We start from the raw sequence: 20,187 nt of genomic DNA, 5'->3' as shown, positions 1-20,187 counted from the left end.
GTGGAAGGTTCCTAGGGCTTAGGGTTCAAGGAAGTCCCAGAACGGCACCACGACGGACCGAGCTCAGCCTGCAAGATATACGACCGTCACGGTCATGACTTACCAATAATTAATTGTTGTTGGGGGCTGGAAGCCACAGGGATACATTAGGGTTCGAGAGCCCTTTATTGATACATGCTTGAGAACCTGTACGATTGATTGATATGAGAGAATCTGGGATTCCCCACCGAGCAGTTTGTCTTGTGCTTGTCTTTTTGACCCAAAGGGCGGAAGGCCGGGAACCCCAGTTACCCTACTCCGCACATCTAGTCCGTAACAATTATAATCTATCATCATATTCCATATTTTAGGTAGTATTCTATATATAGTAGACTATTTGCTTTCAAAAATAAGCTGTTATATACTTGGTATGACTGTTTTGATCTATAATAAGCCTAAACCACAGTGTGTATATAACTTTGTTGAGATAGAGCGATGATAAGAATGGATATTTGTATGGGAGGTTACAGAGCTTGGTGGATTAAATTAGTTGGATAATATAAAAAACATCGCCGACTCGCCCAGCATGGGATTGATTAGGAGTGATAAACCACATCGGAGCAACTAGCTATTGCCAGGTGTTGGAATGAGGGGCTGGAAATCTCCAGAAAATAACTGTATATTATTAAGCACGGGTGCTATAACTATGCTTGACTTACTAACTTACTAGTAATACACCCTGTCAAATAGTTAACTAAGTTATACTCCGTACTTGGCTCTGATTTTCTCTGATACATTCCACACACGAGGATCCCTGTTACCCTCCTATACAGAGAGTGCATGTCAGTAGTACTCTCCAACTAGGAGTACCCTGTACTTTTTTCTAGTCTCTAACGTCTTAAATGTCTGGGTTTATCCGGCAGGAGGTGGTTGACCTGATCACGGTTACTATTTGACGGGCACAATGCTAGCGGCGCTAAGCTGTGAGCTATATATGTATGTTACTAGGCATTATGCGGTTACATCCCGTAAATTACCTCGGACAGTATATTTATGATCTAGCCTTTGTAGATTCCGTTATGAGCTGACACTCGGTCGCGCGCTACTACTAGTTAGCACGAGCACGAGGGACCCATTACAGTATACTCGAACATAGCTGCTGCTCCCACTTTTCCTTTGTCTGTCTGGATGACTGTGCTGCCTACGTATGGATACCTACCTGACCCCATTCCGTAATCTGGCACCCAATATTATATAGTCTTCCATCAGCATCGTTCAGATTTTCATTCCCTCTAAACCCAAGCAGTAAGATTCTAAGACTATCATTGAAAGAGCATTTCTTCATCATGCATCTGAATCCCGAAGAATTCAATCCTCGTGTCCAGTTAATCCCCCATGCTTTTGATCATTATGCGAGAGTGAAACCGGACGCGATCTACGCGGAATATACGGTCTCTCCCCTCAGCTATGAACACGGTTATCGCCCCATTACCTTCAGTGACTTTTCCAACGCTGTCAATGGCTTAGCGTGGTGGCTAACAGAGACCCTCGGCCCCGGAGATGGGGAGACGCTGCCTTACATCGGTTTGAATGACGTGAGATATCCAGCCTTGATCATAGCAGCTGTGAAAGCGGGCTACTGTGTGCGTAGAAAACTTCTCCTATATCAAGAACAAACTCTTCTTTTCGCTCCACGAGATTTAACAGAATTAGATATTCGTTACATCGCCGCGCAACAGTGTAGCCGCGCAGGATCACTTGTTTAAGCAATTAAACTGCACGAAACTCCTGACACCGGCTCCCAGGCCTCCACCTGTGGCAGCTCTTGTAGAAAATTTGAAGATGGATTTTTTTGAAATTCCCAGTGTCGCTGATTTGCTTAGCAAGAAGTACCCTGAGTTCGAATATAGTCGTACTTATCCGGATCATGTACAAGACAAAGTTGTTGTTATGTAAGTGAACCCATGGTATACTGCGAATCTGGTCTAATTCTCCAAGTCACACATCGGGCTCCACTGGTATGCCAAAGCCTTTATTTTACACTCACGATTCGTTCCACAAGACTCTGGAAATGGGTAATCTCAGTGCCCCGGAGGGTTATGAATCTCAGAACGACTATATGCATGGTAAGCGCATGTTCTTGACATTGCCCGCGTTTCATGTAAGCCACTCCCTCCAGTTCAATTGTATAATGGAAAGACTTACTCAGTGTTCTAGGCGGCCGGTGTGGCATTCATGATATCAACAAGCCTTGCCATGGAGATCACATTGATTATCCCAACAACAGGTGGTCTTCCAACCGCAACAGCGCTTGCTCAAGCTGCGAAACTCACTCGCATCGAGTGTGCTTTCGTTGTTCCATCCATAGTACAAGAGCTAGCCCAAGACTCTGAGCTCTTAGCCGATTGTAGTGAACACCTGAATCTTCTAGCGTATTGCGGTGGTGATCTGCCACAGTCTATTGGCGATATCGTAGCCTCTAAAATCAGACTGGTCAATCAATACGGTGCCTCTGAGGTCGCATTACTGCACTCAATTCACTCAAAGACAAATCGAGATCCTCGCAAAGATTGGCGTTATGTTCATTTTCACCCACAGACAGGGACCGAATTTCGTCCTGTCACAGACGGTGAATCCGAATTAGTTGTGGTACGGAGCCCGGAGAAACAGAAATATCAGGTGCCTTTCACTATGTATCCTGACCGGCAAGAATATCACACAAACGATCTCTGGATACGCCATCCTGATCCACATAAAACTGATTTATGGCGCTGGAGCTCTCGAATGGATGATATAATTGTGCTTCTAAATGGGGAGAAAACAAATCCGATATCGATGGAACAGCATATAGTTGCTTCCAATGCCGAGATTTCAGGAGCTCTAGTGGCAGGKGCACAGCGATTCCAGGCCTGTCTCATAATTGAGCTCAGTGCAGATTACCTAACGAGCTTGGGAACAAGTTACCAGGGTAATCCGGGTGAGCGCATGGCGATGATCGAGAGATTTTGGCCCAGTATTGCCGAAGCAAATGCCTCGTGTCCCGCCCATGCTCGCATCGCGAAGACTCACATTCTGTTCACGAGTCCAGACAGACCGATGCTTCGCACTGGCAAGGGCACAGTTCAGCGAGCTGGAACATTGAGGCTGTATGCTCAAGAGCTAGACGAATTGTATGATCTTGCTGAAAAGCTGGTCTCAACAGAAGACAGCGAGACTAGGGGCCCTGGTTCGACTGATGATACCCAGGAGCTTTCACAATATATTGTTCAAACGTTGTCAAATATCACGAAGTGGAATCCGAACGAAATCAACGAGACAGACAATTTCTTTTCTCTTGGTCTTGACTCACTGCAAGCTATTACTGCGTCACGCCGGTTTAGATATGGCCTGGATTTTCCCCGCTTCACACCGAATTTGATTTACCTTAATCCTTCCGTTGAAAAGCTTGCACAAGCAATTCGCCAGGCAAGGAATGACATCAAAATTTCGGAAGAGATCCAGGTAGAAACCCAGCTTAAAGAGAGAAACGACATTCTTCTCGAGTATGCTCAAAAGATCAACACTGTCCCAAAACATACGGTTATTTTGACAGGCTCAACTGGTAACCTTGGTACATACATCTTGAATGTCCTACTTCATCATCCTTCTGTGGCGCATATTCATTGTCTAAATCGAAGAGTTCCTACTACCGATAGCACGTCATATGGCAATCATTTCGACCCGGAACGGGTTAGCTTCTGGAAAACAGATATTTCTCACAATGATCTAGGGTTATGCCCAGAGGTCTTGGAAAAGTTAAAGGAAGAAACTACGTTGATCATTCATAATGCTTGGGCCGTGAACTTCAATCTATCCCTTTCTTCTTTCAAGCCCCACCTTTCAGGCGTGGTCAATTTGATTAATTTCTGCCTGTCAGCTGCCAAATCCCCGCATTTCTTCTTTCTCTCCTCAGTTACCTCTGTTTTGGGTCATCAGATCGATTCGTATAGCATTCCAGAGGCAGTCATTGAAACAAATTCTCCCGCGCCTAACGGCTACGGCAGCAGCAAATATATAGCCGAACAACTGCTTCTTCATGCTGCGCGAAGTAGTTCTTCTACAAGCATGTCACTCGCTCGAGTCGGACAAGTCGCGGGTGCCGTTCAATCACCCGGTCTATGGAACAAGAGCGAATGGTTGCCAAGCCTCATTCTGAGCTCATTGCATGTCGGTGCCATCCCAGATAATATTGGCATTACTCTCGGCCATATCGACTGGATGCCTGTCGATTCTTTAGCAGAGGTGCTTGTGGAGTTGGCTTTGAGGAATGACCCCGCTATTCCAGACAGACCTGTCAATGTTTTCCACCCGATGAATCAACATCCTCTTACCTGGGGAGACATTCGTGACTTATTTTCCAAGGCTCTCTCGCGGCGCTCCGGTAAAAAGATTAAGACAATTCCGCTCGCGGATTGGATTCAACTAGTACGAAGCGATATAGAGTCCGCTTCGAGGGATGTGGACTTAAAGGCGCTGTTGGCTGTGAACCCGGCTGCTAAGTTACTGGATTTCTTTGATGATGCATTAAACAGTCAGTCAGCGGGCTATTCGTTGGATGCTACTATAACAGCTGAACGGAGCGAGAAGCTACGAAATGTCAGTGCAATTAAACCTGAATGGATTGAAAAGTGGGTTACAGAATGGTTGCAGTGATGATATCAGGCTATTCCCTACAATTACCTTGCTCATTCAGATTGTCTTCTTTGCTTAGTCGCTTGTTATTATTCTTTTTAACTTGAATCTATCGAACTCAAGCTAAATAGCTTAGGATCACTAAGATCTAACGATATGTAGAAGCCTGCTCCAGCCCGTGAAATTAGGAATAATGATAAAATTTAGATTCATTTGAATTTGTTTTCCGTTCACTGTGCGGAAATAAAGAAATTAGCATCAAGCCTATCAATACAATGCCGTCAACTACAGCCCCAACCTACGGCAGCCTATTTGTATTGATTTTTTCGCCAGATGATAGCGCACTGTAGTATCACAGAGCTGTTACCAGGCATTATTGGGCTCTTATCCATATATTTCCACTATTGTAGCTAATATGCGGATTCAAACAAGAGCCATCCCTAACTGTGGCTTAAGTCTCATGCTGACTCTTTTCCACATCTGAGTTCACCGGCGCTAGCTGATTCGCATTTTGAATTACTGCCGCTACATACTCCCCATCACTTTCGTCTACACCTCCAATGAAAAGGCACAAAATGAGCGCGAGCCCTCCGAAGCCTAGCGTAGAAAGGAAAACAGTACTATAAGCCTGCGCACTGCCCCTTTGGTATGCAACATCAATCAACGGGATAGTACTAGAATTCAAGCCGCTGATATCAGTGACGTTGCGAAGGAACGAATAGCCATCATTCAGGGCCGCAACCAATTGTGGCACTGAGGACTCCGGGATACCGGCAGACAAAGCAGCCGTCTTGACGGCGGCAGGAACAGTCTGACTGAGTCGATTGTTTAATATAGTGCTGTACATGGCGACTGCAATCGATGTACCTGCTAGACGAATGCATCCACTGAGCCCACCGGCAGTCCCCAACCGTTCCTGGCTTTTGATTGGGAATGTTGTCATCGGTAATGCAATCCCATCAGCCATGCCGATAATCAGATTGCCAGTAACGAGTAGGCCCACGGTAAGGTCCATGTTTAAAGGCATTGCTGCCACGGCTGCTAACAGGCCAGTCCCAATGAATGACCCCACGATTACCAGTGACTTGGCTGGTAGCCAATTGGCGCAGAACGGACCTGACATTTGACCCAGGACAAATGACATGGTGACTAGAGCAGATATGGTTGCAGTGTCGTTTTGACTGAGATTGGGGTACAGAACAGGCACGGCCTTGGGCCAAATGATCCTGATTTAACGAACATTGTTAGCACCCAAATTGCCTAAGGTAGACATAAACAAAACCTACCCGAATGCATAAAAGGTCATTGCTGCAATTGCACACCATATAACACAAGAGGTATATTTGATGTTTCTGAAAAGGTCCAGCGGCAGATATGGTTCTTCTAGTGGCATAAATAGCTCATATAGCACGCAAATGGCGAGAGTGACGAAACCCGACAGCAGGGTTCCAAGAACATATCCACTCTTCCATGGGTACAAGGACTTTAAGCTGATTAGCTGATTGATTTTTGTCACCTAGTAGTTGACATAAAAGACTTACACCGCCCCAGTTGAGACCCATCAGTAGAAGAATCATCCCAGCTGAAAAGAGAACGAGACCAATGAAGTCGAAGTCCATAATCAAGTGTTTCGCCTTTTTCGTTCGGTGCAACATGTGAAATGTGGGTGGGTGGTAAAAGAAGAACCATAGTAGCACTGATAGTGCGTTCATAGCGGTTAAGTAGTAGAAACACCCACGCCATTTCACAGATGTATTGTTCTGAATAGTGGCAGCAATCTTGGGGCCAAGGGTATTCTGAGCAAGCCTCCATTAGCCATCCAAGCCTTTGTGGAGTTGGGGAGGAGTGAAAGGGGTGCGGATTTACTGTTGGTAAAGTCCAGAGAAACAGTCCAGCATTGGCAATAAACCGTCTTTTCATAGGAACGATTTCGGCCACAACCCAAAAGAAAGAGCACTGAAATCCAGCTGCGATCCCAATCAACGTTTCCCCCGCAATGAGCTGCTCGAGTGAGCCCGACGTGCCACCGACGATGCTTCCAATCAGCCCGATGCAGGAACCGATAATAAAAAACCAGCGACGACCAAATATGTCGCTTAATCGCCCAGCGAGCATAAGGACAACGGCCTGAGCTAGCGAATATACGATGCCGACCCAATTGACATTGCTGGATCCATACTCTGGTTTGTCCACGTTAGTGACGGATCGCTGTGACTGTCTCACTCGTGTTAATAAAGGTAATATACCTCCTAGATCACGACTAATGTCATTTAATATTGGTGCCACCAAGGCAAATCCTCCTGTTCCACAGGCAAATGCTAGTCCTATGGCCTATTCGACGATAAGTCAGACTATAACGCGCAAATTCGCGACGGTGACAGACAAATACATACACAGTAGCTTCCAATAAAGTACGGACTGTAGAAATATCCGACCGGCAACTGATTTTGATCTTTTCCTTGGGCTTCCGGACGACGGTCACTTTCTTTCATCCCATTTGTGATTGTACCGGTAGCAGCTTCCACGTGCAAGGCTTGCTGTAACTCCCCGTCTTTCAACTTTTGAGAGGACATATTTGATTTACCTCGATTTCAAGATCGCAAGTCTGCATAGATCACGAGTGGTAGCTGTGTTCTAGCTGTTATAGCAAACATTTTATAGCCCAAATAGTTGCGCTTATGCATGTCGCATGGGTCTTGGTGTGGACTATCTAACCCCGGATATTCCCCGCAATCTATGAAACTCTGAGTTTTGCTCCGTGTATGTGTCATGAACCGGAATAATCCCGAGCCAGCCCGCGGGATAGCGGCTCCATATCCGACACGATCTGATCCCCCATGGTAAACTTCAAAAGAAAGAAAATGAAAAAAAAAGCCATTAGTGGGAAGAGCGATGGCACATGCCTCCTTTATTGCGTGTGCTTCTCGTTAAGCAGCTGGTGACCTATCCAGAATACTGCCTTCACATGTTCTAGTTCCAAATAGCCGTTGTTCGAGTGTGTTAGGGTTTCATAAAGCTACCGAAATCGACTTAATAGGAAAAGTTTACCCTCCATTCTATATTTATAGACTCAATAGAAGCTGAAAAGCTGTTCGACCCATGTAGCTGGCACTAAATTCCATGATACGCGGTATTTTTGAACGATGCTCGCATTATCCATTGCTTAGAAAATGTAACTCAGTAGTGAAACTAGCACATGGTGTCATATATGTGCAATTTTTTAGTCTGGTTTGATACGTGTAGCATTCTATACCCTATATTTTATGTACTAGAAATTATCGGTCGTGTATTTAAAATAAAGCTTCAGACCTACTTCGGTATTAAGCAAACTCAACCCCATTTCTTAGACTCCCAATCTTGGAAATGCAGACTTCCATCTGTGTACCTGGTTGTAGCCATATTGGTGGATTCATATCCCCTCCTACTCCTATATCGAGAGAGCAAATATGTTAGAGTTGGAGTCGTCCTACGGACTTTAGGAGACAAACACATACCACCGGGTGTACCTGTCAAAATCACACTACCCTTCTGCAGAGTCGTGCCATTCGACAGGTATGAGATGAGATAACGCAGTCAAAGAGCATATTTGCTCCCAACCCATCCTGTCGAACTTCGCCGTCGACTTTCGTCGTGAGACGCAGCCTTTTGGGGTCTTCGACTAGGCTGCTAGCCAATAGACATGGGTCCATGGGCGCGTAAGTGTCAACCCCCTTAGAAAAACCCCATTGGGGAACTCGCCCGGCAAAAATAGGGTCGCGCTGGAGTTTACGAGACGATATGTCATTGCCTACTGTATAGCCAGCGACATAATCCAGAGAATCTTCTTTCGAAACGTCTTTGGCATCTTTACCAATGACAATTGTCTTGATACGCGGAGTCAGTTTGACAGATAGAGGTGCAATCAAACGATAGGGAAACAGATCCAGCCATATCATTTTCTCACTCATAATCAGCTTGGTCATCCCGGGTGATTGTTGGAATAACCAGGTTGTCACCATGATCTAGAATCGACGTTTGGGGCTTGAAGAAGATAAATGGAAACGGAGACTGCGTTCTCTTAGCTTCCTGGACTATAACGGTCAGTCTCATCTTTTAGCCTTAGATTCACTGAATCTTCCCTCACTATGTTTAATATAATCCAGACCGACACAGCGAAGAATGGGCACTTCAGACGATGCTAGCGGAGACAGGATTCTTTTTACCGTTACCACTTCATCGGATACTCGAATTGCACCGTTCTCATCGAAAGGATCTTCGCCGACAATGATTTGTGCTTGTAACTGATCCTTCTTTGTCACGTATCCTAGGTCGAGGTCCGGGTGAGGCAGAATGGGCTCGCCTCGAAGGACTTTGCCATCCGTAGTCTCGAATCTAATCAATCTTTGCCACGGGAGTTTCATTGCAACGTTTGATTATTAATTTCATATGCTTTCTTGCTTTGCTAGTTCTGGTTGAGATATTTTAACGAATAAAACTCGGATTCTCGCTGGTATTGTCGTCGTGGTCGAGTTTGCGGGCACTGCACCGCGGACTCTTCCGCGGACATCAATCCGGCAATATACGTGCCTCATGGAAACCTTTTTGGTAAATTGTCAACCTCAACGAATGACTGATAAATGCTTTAATACCAGATTAGCCAAAAGCCAAAGAGTCTTAAGGTTCTTTCTCCTGACCAGCCTGAATTCTAAAACCACCTCGCGATATCATTTCGATTACTTCTTAATAGAACGAGAATGGCTACCAAAACAGAGACTGTTACCACGCAAATTATCTTGCATGAGTCGAATACTGGCCCTGAAGAAATAAATCTGCCTGAAGAGCTAGCTCTGGCTGTGGGAGATCTCCACACGGAGCCTCTATGGACACGAATGGCTACACTGAACCCACCTTTACCAAACCCTAGTTGCGTGCCACATGTCTGGCGTTACGATCAGATCCGGCCCAGCTTGTTAAGAGCCGGTGATCCGGTCGGCGAGAGCCAGGCTGAGAGGAGAGTATTGATATTGGTGAACCCTGCTCGAGGCAAAATGCCCGTGTGATTCTTTTGCCTTCAATTTGAAAGTTGACGAGTGAAACATTCATACAGATGCCCCTTACACTATTGATACTCTTTACGCTGGGTTACAGATAGTAATGCCCAATGAATCTACACGAGTTCATCACCACACCACATTCACTATGAGGTTTATTATCGAAGGGCATGGAGCGTTCACTGCGGTACACGAACAGCGCATTTCGATACAGCGCGGCGACGTTATTCTAACTCCGCGCTGGAACTGGCATGATCATGGAAAAGATAGTTCAGGGCCGATGATAGGGTTGGACGGGCTTGACCTACCAAATTTCCGGCATTTTCCTGTTCATTTTGCTGAGCATTATCAGCATCCACGATACCCGGCTGACGATGTTGATTCCAATGCATCGTCAATGGTATTTCCTTGGACGGAGATGAAACAGATTCTAGACGAGACCTTGTGAAATTGGGCATCTAAAGACTATTTAAGGAGTGATGGACAACATGGTATGTCTGATTTCCTCAAAATTGTAGATTCCAACCAGGAGGAATGAACTAATGCCTTGGAACACAGTCTCTAAAGTCCTCGGAGGATCTGCCGAGCGACTCAAGGCCGGAAAAAAACTCACCAGGAATTCGAGAGACTGCATCTTCGGTGTATCATGTGGTGTCTGGACGAGGTTATTCTATCATTGGAGAAAATGAGCGCATTGCATGGGGACCGGGAGACACATTTTGCATTCCATTCTGGCAGCAATACCAGCATTTCGAAAACTCCAAAGGACAAGAGTAAGTTTATTTGTATCGCTTCCATGACAAACCGGTGCTAAACGCTCTAGGATTCTATCGCCTGGATGGGGTCGGCTTGGAGACCTTGGTGTCTGACTAATTGTCTCCTGGCTGCTTCTTCTCAACGTTCCGCTTTGCGACCTAACAGGGGTCAATTCCATTTGTATATTGAAGCTACTGGCTTCTGAAAACTGGTTTGAAAGAGAAGTATAGACGCATAAAATTTTATCTACTGCTAGTATCGTTTAGTCCTTGCCCTAGTTCCAAATTGCCCAGGTGGTATGGAAGCTTTCGTTTGACGGATATTTTAATTCATGGCAAACTAGACTACAAGAGGTCCTAAAACTCTTTGCAACCTAGGTGCTGATCTAATCAAGCATGAAAAGAGGAAATACTATGTATTTGATTGTTTGCATTGTTTGTTCATTCCCTGTGGTTATCTTCGGCTTCTTCCCGCGGGATCGCATTTCAGTCAATCATCATCTCTTTCGCCGCACAATCTGTCAATCGAAATCACTACTCTAGCCTCTCCAAAGACTAGTTACTGAAAGTAATTGAAGTTATATTAACACGAAATGCTTGCAAATACCCCGGCGGCTCCCCCGCGCCAACAACAGGAGCGTAAACGACGCCGGGTCACCCAGGCATGCATATCTTGTCGAACACGAAAGTCTCGAGTATGGCCGACTTCTCTCTTTCTCTTTACATCCGGCTAAACTAAATCAATTTAGTGTACGGGACAGCGGCCGAAGTGTAGCACCTGTTCCGAATTAGGGCTGACGTGCCAATATGTCACACCTGGGCAGGCGGATCAGACCATTGTGGTAGGAAAAGAGTAAGGCAACCAGCCCTAAAGCCGTTGCCTTTGTATTCTGCTGAGCCAATATGACACATGTAGACACTTTCAAGCGATTGAAGACCGTCTAAACCATCTCGAGTCCCTGCTTGACGAAGGTGCAAACAATGGACAGAGCTCCAAGAGTTCATGGAATGCCCCGGACACGGCCGAGAACGAGGATCACCATTCCAATGCTCCTAACCTCACTTCTATAAGTGACGATCCTATCACTGGTTCGCTGGCGTCTGACGATCCTACAGATGGAATGGGGCATTTTGTATTTGCCGATGAGGAGGATCGCGCCTACTTTGGTATGCTCTCTTTTTTTCCCTACTCTGCTAGCCATTCAAGGAACTGACGTTGTTCTCATTTATTCTACAGGTGCTTCATCAAACATCGCCTTCACGTCTGATTTATCTCGAACGCTGAAACGCATGTCGCGTTCCGGTAACTGGGCCTCACCCGGCTACCAGCAAACGAGGCTGCCAGATTTTCACATTGCGCGAGTCTCTCGGCCAAGCTCGCCCATGCCATGCGCTGCACAATGGTTAACAGATGCTCATCAGGGCATTGCATCAACATCATCAATTTTCTACCTGCCCCCGGATCAGGAAACGTCAATTCTGATCGACCAGTACTTTGCCAATACAGGATTGCTCTTCCCGTATCTCCACGAAGAGACCTTTCGTGAAACATATGCCCAGCTAAAGCATGACAATGCAGCGACACGCCGTACATGGCTGGGGGTTCTGAATATGGTACTCGCTATGGCTACGCACGCCACGGTGCTGCAAGTAGGTCAGGCTGAACGCAAAAGACAATCTGAAGCATTTTATCGACGCGCCAATGGTCTTTGCGCTGAGCATATGATGAATGGCGCAAGTGTAGAAATCGGTTAGTTTTGCCCTCACAGATCCTATATCAAATTCATCGTTATGTTAATATCAACACAGTGCAGTTCCTACTTCTTGTCAGTCAGTACATGCAAGGGACCAGGTCATCTATTCAAACGTGGGCCACACATGGTCTCGCTGTCAAAGTAGCGTTCCAACTTGGGCTTCATTCGGCAGAAGCCTCCAAGCGATTTTCCGCTGTTGAGCGCGAAATCCGGAAGCGGACATGGTTCGGTTGTATTATTCTCGATCGGTACGTCGTCAAGTAGTACCCACAAGTTAGAACCCTAACGGTTGTCTCATTTTGCACTTTTAGAAGTCTGAGCATGACATTTGGCCGTCCTGCTTCAATTCCTGAGCACTATTCTCGACTCGAATTGCCTATATATTTTGATACGATCGAAAGTCGTGAACGTCAGGTTGAGGCACGACAGCGGTGCCGATATAGTACAGATTTTTTCAATGCTACGATGTAAGTCTGTCTTGACTAAATCATTAAGCGCTCAAATTGTCGATGGTAGGAGACTGATCACTAGAATTTTTCGATATGTAGTCGACTTTATTCCATCCTAGGCAAGGTCATTGACCTCCTCTACGATGGCAACTTAGGCAGCGAGGCCAAAATTCCTAATTACGAGTTGATGACTCGCATGCTACGCATGCGACACTTTCTCGATGAATGGTCTGAACAGCTGCCCAAATATATGGGGATTATTCAGGCACAGAATTATATCTCCGGGCTCAGCAATGACCCAGCAATCGATCGATTCCGCGCAATTCTTACCCTTCGATATCACAATATCCGGCTTCTGATCCACCGGGTGGTTCTTGTTCGGCTTTGTGACTCACTTGGCGATTTTGATGCGCCGAACCAGGATATCCTCGCTCTACAAGATGTGGCCTGGAGCACGTTACAGATTGCTACAGAGTCTGCATCAGAAATCATTAACATTGTCCTCGCTGTCGTGGAATCTGATTGGGTGCGACGGGGGTTGTTGGGCGCCTGGTGGTTTACACTTTATTACAGTCTGTCATTCTGTACTACTGAACATCACTCTGTCCATTTCTGACCTTTTCTGTTACAGCATTCGACGCCGCCTTGGTTTTATTCACCATCTTCTTGCTCGTGAAACGATCCGCCTTTCTCAACCCCTGCCCTCCGTGCACTACCCCAGAGTTACTTAAGCAGACATTTGTTAGCTGTATAGAACCTCTGCGGCGGCTGGACGAGGGAAATAGGACGATTGATAAGTGTTGCTGGTGTTTGCAGAGGTTAACAGAGGCATGGGATATTATTGGTATGACGTTTCTCTCATCTATTCAGATGACCATTGCTGGAATATTCAACTAATACGTTCGGTCACTAAAAAGAAATAAGCAATGATCGATCCATCCTCCAAAATAGTACACTGCTTACGCAACTCAATGATCATTATCGTAAGCACGATAGCTCTCTCTCAGTCGAGCAAGTTGTGAACCAGGACCTCTCGTTTTTGGATTTTAATTTCATGGCCAATGAGCTAATCGATGTTACAGATGGGTTTATTCAGGCTTGAGATATCTAGTTGGAAGTTTTTATCTTTTAATCCTATGGCTGAAGTCTATGTCGTCATTCAGACTATGTAAGTACACCCAGACATAGTTTAAAAGTCCATATTGTGAGGAATCGAAATTTATGAACATTTCAACGTCAGTGTTCTACACCGAACACATTGATCAAACTGCGAATCGAGCCAGTCAAGTAGATGCCCAAGAATTTTCGGTGCCTGGCTTGTGAAAAGGAGTGTTAATCTTCTGATTTCCCCATTCTACCCTTTCAGACTGTCAAGAGTATAGGTCGTCTAGGTAAATATAGCAATGACCCTATATAGTAAGGCTGTTTGTAACTGCTTCTTTACTGCTCTAGTGGACTTCGGGATGTTCCCGAAAATGCCGCGGGTCGGCTTTTGTCGGATAAATACATTTACACATGGGTTACAACAAGCCGGAGAACGAGTAAAATCAACAAAGGCCAAAGCCATATATACACAGATTTCACCAATATCCAAGACAGACAAAGGTCATTGTAATATCTCATATCGTCCACATCCAATGGATCTTTCGCAGCAGCAACTATGTGCCTGGGTGGAAACACCTGGACCAGACGCGAAAATCGAATTTCGGGATATCGAAGTACCCAAACCCGGCCCCAACGAAGTTCTGGTTAGGCTAGAGGTTTCTGGTGTCTGGTTAGTATGGTGCAAAACAGAAATTAGTAAAAGATCAAGTCTAATAATATCTGTGAAGTCACTCGGACCATCATTCGATTTACGGAAATACGCCAATGACGACCCATATTGCTGGGCACGAGGGCGTAGGAATCGTCGTTGCAGGTGTGCTCTCCTCATATCCTATCTTGATTAATTTCTATAAATGATGCATATATCTAAAAAAAAAAAATGGGGGCGGTAGTTGGGCCTGATGTTTCTGACGATTTCCTCCACGGTCGAGTAGGAGTATCGTATGTGTATCGAGCTCTGGCATAGGAAACGCTTAATGGTATTAACTAAATGTCTAGGTGGCTTCATCGAGCATGCGGCAAATGCGAAATTTGCAAAGTGGACTATACTCACTGCCCGCACCAAGATAACTCGGGAAGAGTAAGTTATTGTGTCGCCTCCTAGTTGAAAATGATCTTGATACTTATGACAAGTAGAATGTATCAGGGACTTTCCAAGGTACATATGATTAGCTGGTCTCATTCTCTGGCTAGGCTAAAACTAGGTCTAGAATACTGCCTAGCCGACACCGAGTACTTGTTCCAAATTCCAGCCGAGGTCCCAGCGGCAATCGCAGCACCACTTCTCTGTGGTGGCGTCACCATGTATGGCGCTCTTGTASGAGCCGATCTCCGTGCAGGCGATTTTGTCGTCATTCCTGGAGCCGGCGGCGGTCTGGGCCATTTGGGTGTCCAGATTGCAACAAGTATGGGCTTACAGGTCATCGCGATAGACTCGGGTCCGGACAAGGAAGCCATTTGCAGGGATTCTGGTTCCTGTCACTTCTTTGATTTCCAGAAGAGCCGCTCCTCCCTGATAGAGGATGTGCGCTTTGTCACAGGAGGAATTGGAGCACATGCAGTTCTCTGTATCACTGGTGCACCATCGGCATACGACAGCGCTTTGGCGATGGTGCGGAGTCTGGGAAAGCTCGTCTGTGTAGGTATTCCGCCGTCATCTTACCGGTTGGCAATCAGCCCTTTCGAGATCTTGGTGCGAGGCCTGCGAGTCATCGGGTCAACAGTGGGTAATAGATCCCACATGTCGTCATTAATGAATCTCGTGTTACAAGGCAAAGTGAAACCGAAGGTGGAGATCTATCAATTTCTGGAATTGCCAGAGGTTATGAAGAAGCTGGAGCATGCTACTATAGCAGGAAGAGCAGTTCTACAGATTCGAAAATAGCATAAGTAAATATATACAAGTGAAATATATCACTATTAACCCTTTCTGGTTGTTATAATTTCTGTACTCTCCGCACAACCAGCTCTGGGTCTGGCTTTATGGAAACTTTGTATCACATTATTCACCATGGAGCGAAGAAGGAGACATCTGGAAAATTCCAAGCGGGGCTTATGTATGCCAGTCTGTTTTTTATGGCTCCAGCCCGCCTGGATTCCTGGATTTTCTCTTCCGCTCCGATATTTTTGTTATCTTAGTCGATACTAAAAAACTAAAACCGTAACAATTCATTAGTTACCTAGTGCCAACTTTCCAAGATTAGAAAACATAGACTCCTTTGGGGCTCGCACATCAAGTTCTTGCGTCCAGGCACTTTGTGGCTGACTGCGCAAATACCAATACATCTGAGCCAGGTCATCTGGTTGTATGATGGAGATGTCTGTTTTCTCTGGCTTTTCCTTCTCACTATCATAAAGCTACTATCGACATTTTACGCTGTAGATTAACCTTCTGTCAACGGGACTATCAATAATGATATAGGCTCTATGAATATCTTTACTCTAGCACTCTCTCGTGGTGACTTGTAAATAATGACTGAATATAAAACATGTCTAAGAAGAAGCTGGATAGGCTAGGTATTCTATATAAGGAGCTAGTCGCGATAGTGAAGATAATTATACCACGCCCTACAACTATTATATCTGATCATATATATTTGTTTAACTTAAAAGCACTAAAAAGATTAATTTAGATAAAGCTTTTAAATTTTTCTATTGTGGTGTTTAGAATTGCGTAGCTATTTATTTAGTCTATGCTAGTATTGTAAATAAGAACATAGATTATGCCGGGCTTAGTGCGAATGGTATTTAAACCAGAGATAGTATCTTCTTTATTGTGTAGATTGGTAAGGTAATACTGGGATAGTCCATATCCAAATTCCTTATTGATGTGCTGATATATAGATTGTAACTTGTCTTTAATTTGGGCTAGAAGTGCAGTGACATATCCTTTACCTGCGAATCAGCGAGCCACAGCTTCGCCAATTTGCTAGACCGGCGCCTGCCACAGCGATCACAGGTTTATTCTGATTCTTGAATGATACGGCTGGGTGAACTTGGATGATTTATTTTGTTATGTTGAGTTTCCCGCTGAATATTTATAGTTCTAGATGATGGGAATGGTTCTTCGCCGAGATATTTGGGTATTTGTTGGAATCCCACTAAGTTAAAAAAAATGTACTGATATCCAACTTAGCGGAAATTCACATTAGATCCAACAGTATTTATTGATTAGTGATACCTGTAACCCTAACCTCGCGGCGATCAAGACCGGAGACTCAAATATAGTAGTTTAGTAATTTTTCCCATGGACTCGATGCGAATTCCCCGTCGTACCGAGGTATTACGTTAATTACTTAATAGTCACTGTCCCATTTTAACTAGCTGAGGTGATCCTTCTAACTTCATCGACCCCAAAGTGACAGTGACCATGTACATCTCCACATGGCATGAAAATTGGTAGTTAAACTATCTACATCGGTCTAAATCATTAATTCTGAGAGCTAACGCCATTCTAGTTTCCCCCTGCAGTTTCCACGCATTTTCCTACATTCACAAGAACAGGATTTTACTTCAAAGCCAGGACGTAGAAGTCGAGTGAGTCAACACGGAAAGCACATCGGATACTTCCTATGTGCTAGAAACCTAGGTTAATTCTCGTGTTCCTTGGGGGTATCAATGTCGGCAGCGGTAACATGCATACCCTCTTTGGTGAAGGTCTGTGGTTAATAAAAAATTATATAGGAAACAAGCCGCCAGGAACTCTCCCAGCCAAGGCGAAATATTTTGCGTATAGCAACAAGCGAGCTCAAAGATATTTTGGGCTCAAATCCGACTCCAGAATTCTTCCCAATTCTGTCATTTCAGGTAAGTTGGCTTCCAGCTAACCCCCTTTGGCCTGAAGCCAGGCTGATACGCGTTTCTTCGCTAAACCTGGCTCGGCGGTGCCTTATATATTTGAAGTAGAAGTGCTCAAGCCAATTCGAAGACTTATTCCAGTCATGCTTTGAGTTGGTATGCCTTGACTATCTTGCTTCGGGAAGACCGGTTCACATGATGACTGCACTTTGCAGAGTATTCGACAAACAAGAGGCGAAGGGAGTCCTGAAAGGCTCACAAACCGTCGAGATTAAGCAAGCCCTGAACGTTGTTACTCAACGTTTTGTCGAAGATATTGGAGCGTTTGGATGCCCGCGGTATTTGGTGCATGATGACCTGGGGAATGTAGAGCCTTTCTTTGGAAGCGATAGGTTTCACTATATGTGGGACTATTTAAGGATTCCTCACCGGGACCTGGAGCTTCTGAATTCAACTTATGGGAGGCTATGATAATTCGTTTTTTGGTGGTATCGAACTTTTTGGCCAAATAAGACTCCCGCGTAACTACAAACTTGATTGAAATTGATCGGGGAGATGTTATCCCAATATTCCATTTGCAGTAAAGACCTAGATTGTGATTCCCATTATAATCATTTTTAACCTGAGCGCCAAGCCTCAATTGTTTACCAATACGAAGCGTATAACTGGTATTTCTTTTAAGGCGTACGATGTTGTGTGCTATGAATGGCATCATTCTGTTATCGGGAGCGTGCGTTTTGCAAAGTGCATTATACGAGCCTAGTAGGAAACATCTGAACCGTTTAATGATCCATGATGTATGCGGTACAAGTAGGTGATCTTTTGACAAGTTTCAATGGCGAGTCTAATTTATTATTTTACTTTAATAAAACGTTTCAATACATGATCAATCCCGCCAGGTGATCACCTTCGTCTTGACCCATTCTTTCAACCCGTCTGGCGCATTGAACCGGCCAAATCCACTGTCCTTGACACCACCGTGAGGCAGAGACACCTCGTCGTGGATAGTCATGTTGTTAATATGCACAGCTCCCGTCTCCAAGTGTCTTGCAAACTTGATTCCTCGTCGCAAATCTTCTGTAAATACCGCCGCAGTCAGACCATATGTAGTATCGTTAGCCAAGGATAACGCCTGCTCATCGTCTGTGACCACGTATAGCGACACTGATGGGCCGAAGGATTCTTGGTAATAGAGGTCCATACCAGGTTTAACGTTCTCGAGTACAACAGGTCGTATTCTATTTGCCCTATCGTTTCCATTGGACAGAGATCCATGTAGAAGGCTGGCCCCCTTAGTGACTGCATCCTCTAAGAGAGCCCGAACTTTGGTTGCGGACTGCTCATTTATAAGTATTGGTGATGGATGGTCCGAGCCAAAGAGTCGACTTATCGCTGCTTTCAAGGCCACGCGAAAGTCCTCTACAACGTTAGCATTGACAACGATGCGCTCTGTACTCATGCACACTTGGCCTGAATGAATGAAGGCTCCCAGAGCGCACTGCTCTGCTGCCAACTCAAGATCTGCGTCTGCACAGACGATTGCTGCTCCTTTCCCGCCGAGCTCAAGAAGACAGGGCTTCAGGTATTTTCCACAAAGTTTGGCAACGATTGACCCTACAGCAGTACTTCCAGTAAAGTTTACTTTTCGAATAGCTGGGTGCGCAATCAATTGGCTAGTGATTGAAGCAGCATCACTTGGCCGATGGTAGATGGTATTCAGACAACCAGCTGGAAGACCAGCTTTGTGCAGAATCGAGACAAAATGCCAGTATGTTGCTGGAGCTAGTTCAGGACCTTTCAGGATGACTGTGTTGCCAGCTGCGAGCGGAAAAAGACAGGCTCGCATTCCTAGGGTGTGAGGGGCGTTCCAGGGTGCGATACCTAGAACCACACCATATGGTTGGTTGATAAACATTGCACTCGTGTCTTTCTCGTCAGGGTCAACTACAGTTCCATAATAGGAAGATAATCCGGCTAGTTGTAGACACATGTCTATTGCAGTGCCATATTCGAATTCAAAGGATCCGACCGGAACGGCCGTCTCTGTGCTGCTGTATTCTCGGCTCTCGTCACGAAGTTCCTTCAGGAGTTGGTAAGCCCGCAGAAATATTTCTCGTCGCTCCTGGGGCTTTTTCCATCTCCATTTCTCAAAAGCAGCTGTAGAAGATGCAATCGCATCTCGTACATCGTCTTCGTCGGCCGCAGAGGCTTTCCACAAGACCTGCTGGTGGAGCGGCGAAATCACGTCAAATGTCGTATTCGTGACTCGCTGGGTGCCATTTATCCACAACGGGACTGTAGAATTGGCGTCGAATTCAAAAACCATTTTCCTCAACGTATTTTCCAGATGGACGTTTCAAAGTGTTGGGGAATAAGGAAGACAGCTCGTGATTCAATTCGAGTTATAAGTTATTTTTCTAGAGAGATAGAGCGTGATTTGATATGATTTCATACTAAACAAGTTTATATTAGCATGTTAAGATTGTTCCTTGCCCTGCTCTTTCTCTTGTCCGGTAGATTCTCAGTTAACGGAATGCAGCCGCGGGAAGATCGGGAAGCCGGTCTTGAATCCTTATAGAAGGAGCACATTGATATATCCGAATGAGATAATTCCGAAGATTATACATCCCACATGGACAGAACCCGT

General features: G+C 45.2%; 5 protein-coding genes across 5 annotated transcripts; 3 read left to right on the top strand and 2 right to left on the bottom strand.

The window, feature by feature from the left end:
• Window positions 1-1,325: 1,325 nt before the first annotated feature.
• Window positions 1,326-4,671, top strand: BHQ10_009506 (uncharacterized protein; the record flags this gene model as incomplete). The annotated part of the gene is made up of 4 exons (XM_040882429.1): window positions 1,326-1,622; window positions 1,693-1,931; window positions 1,978-2,140; window positions 2,197-4,671. The coding sequence occupies 4 exons, from the start codon at window positions 1,326-1,328 to the stop codon at window positions 4,669-4,671; spliced, it is 3,174 nt and encodes a 1,057-aa protein (XP_040738008.1).
• A 430-nt stretch (window positions 4,672-5,101) lies between these two features.
• On the bottom strand, window positions 5,102-7,223 carry BHQ10_009505 (uncharacterized protein; the record flags this gene model as incomplete). Its single annotated transcript, XM_040882428.1, has 6 exons — window positions 5,102-5,876; window positions 5,937-6,133; window positions 6,192-6,446; window positions 6,517-6,830; window positions 6,897-6,981; window positions 7,044-7,223. 6 exons carry the CDS (start codon window positions 7,221-7,223, stop codon window positions 5,102-5,104), a joined length of 1,806 nt encoding a protein of 601 aa, XP_040738007.1.
• A 3,805-nt stretch (window positions 7,224-11,028) lies between these two features.
• BHQ10_009504 (uncharacterized protein) lies at window positions 11,029-13,254 on the top strand (the record flags this gene model as incomplete). The annotated part of the gene is made up of 7 exons (XM_040882427.1): window positions 11,029-11,130; window positions 11,185-11,288; window positions 11,352-11,602; window positions 11,673-12,185; window positions 12,245-12,437; window positions 12,501-12,656; window positions 12,738-13,254. The coding sequence occupies 7 exons, from the start codon at window positions 11,029-11,031 to the stop codon at window positions 13,252-13,254; spliced, it is 1,836 nt and encodes a 611-aa protein (XP_040738006.1).
• Window positions 13,255-14,275: 1,021 nt separating this feature from the next.
• BHQ10_009503 (uncharacterized protein) lies at window positions 14,276-15,627 on the top strand (the record flags this gene model as incomplete). The annotated part of the gene is made up of 4 exons (XM_040882426.1): window positions 14,276-14,412; window positions 14,471-14,556; window positions 14,742-14,823; window positions 14,937-15,627. The coding sequence occupies 4 exons, from the start codon at window positions 14,276-14,278 to the stop codon at window positions 15,625-15,627; spliced, it is 996 nt and encodes a 331-aa protein (XP_040738005.1).
• A 2,799-nt stretch (window positions 15,628-18,426) lies between these two features.
• On the bottom strand, window positions 18,427-19,866 carry BHQ10_009502 (uncharacterized protein; the record flags this gene model as incomplete). The annotated part of the gene is made up of 1 exon (XM_040882425.1): window positions 18,427-19,866. The coding sequence occupies one exon, from the start codon at window positions 19,864-19,866 to the stop codon at window positions 18,427-18,429; it is 1,440 nt and encodes a 479-aa protein (XP_040738004.1).
• Window positions 19,867-20,187: the final 321 nt, after the last annotated feature.

This window comes from Talaromyces amestolkiae (assembly GCF_001896365.1).
Source record: "Talaromyces amestolkiae strain CIB chromosome Unknown scaffold25.1, whole genome shotgun sequence".
NCBI classification, from domain to species: domain Eukaryota; kingdom Fungi; phylum Ascomycota; class Eurotiomycetes; order Eurotiales; family Trichocomaceae; genus Talaromyces; species Talaromyces amestolkiae.
This window is presented reverse-complemented; position numbering and strand designations above follow the sequence as displayed.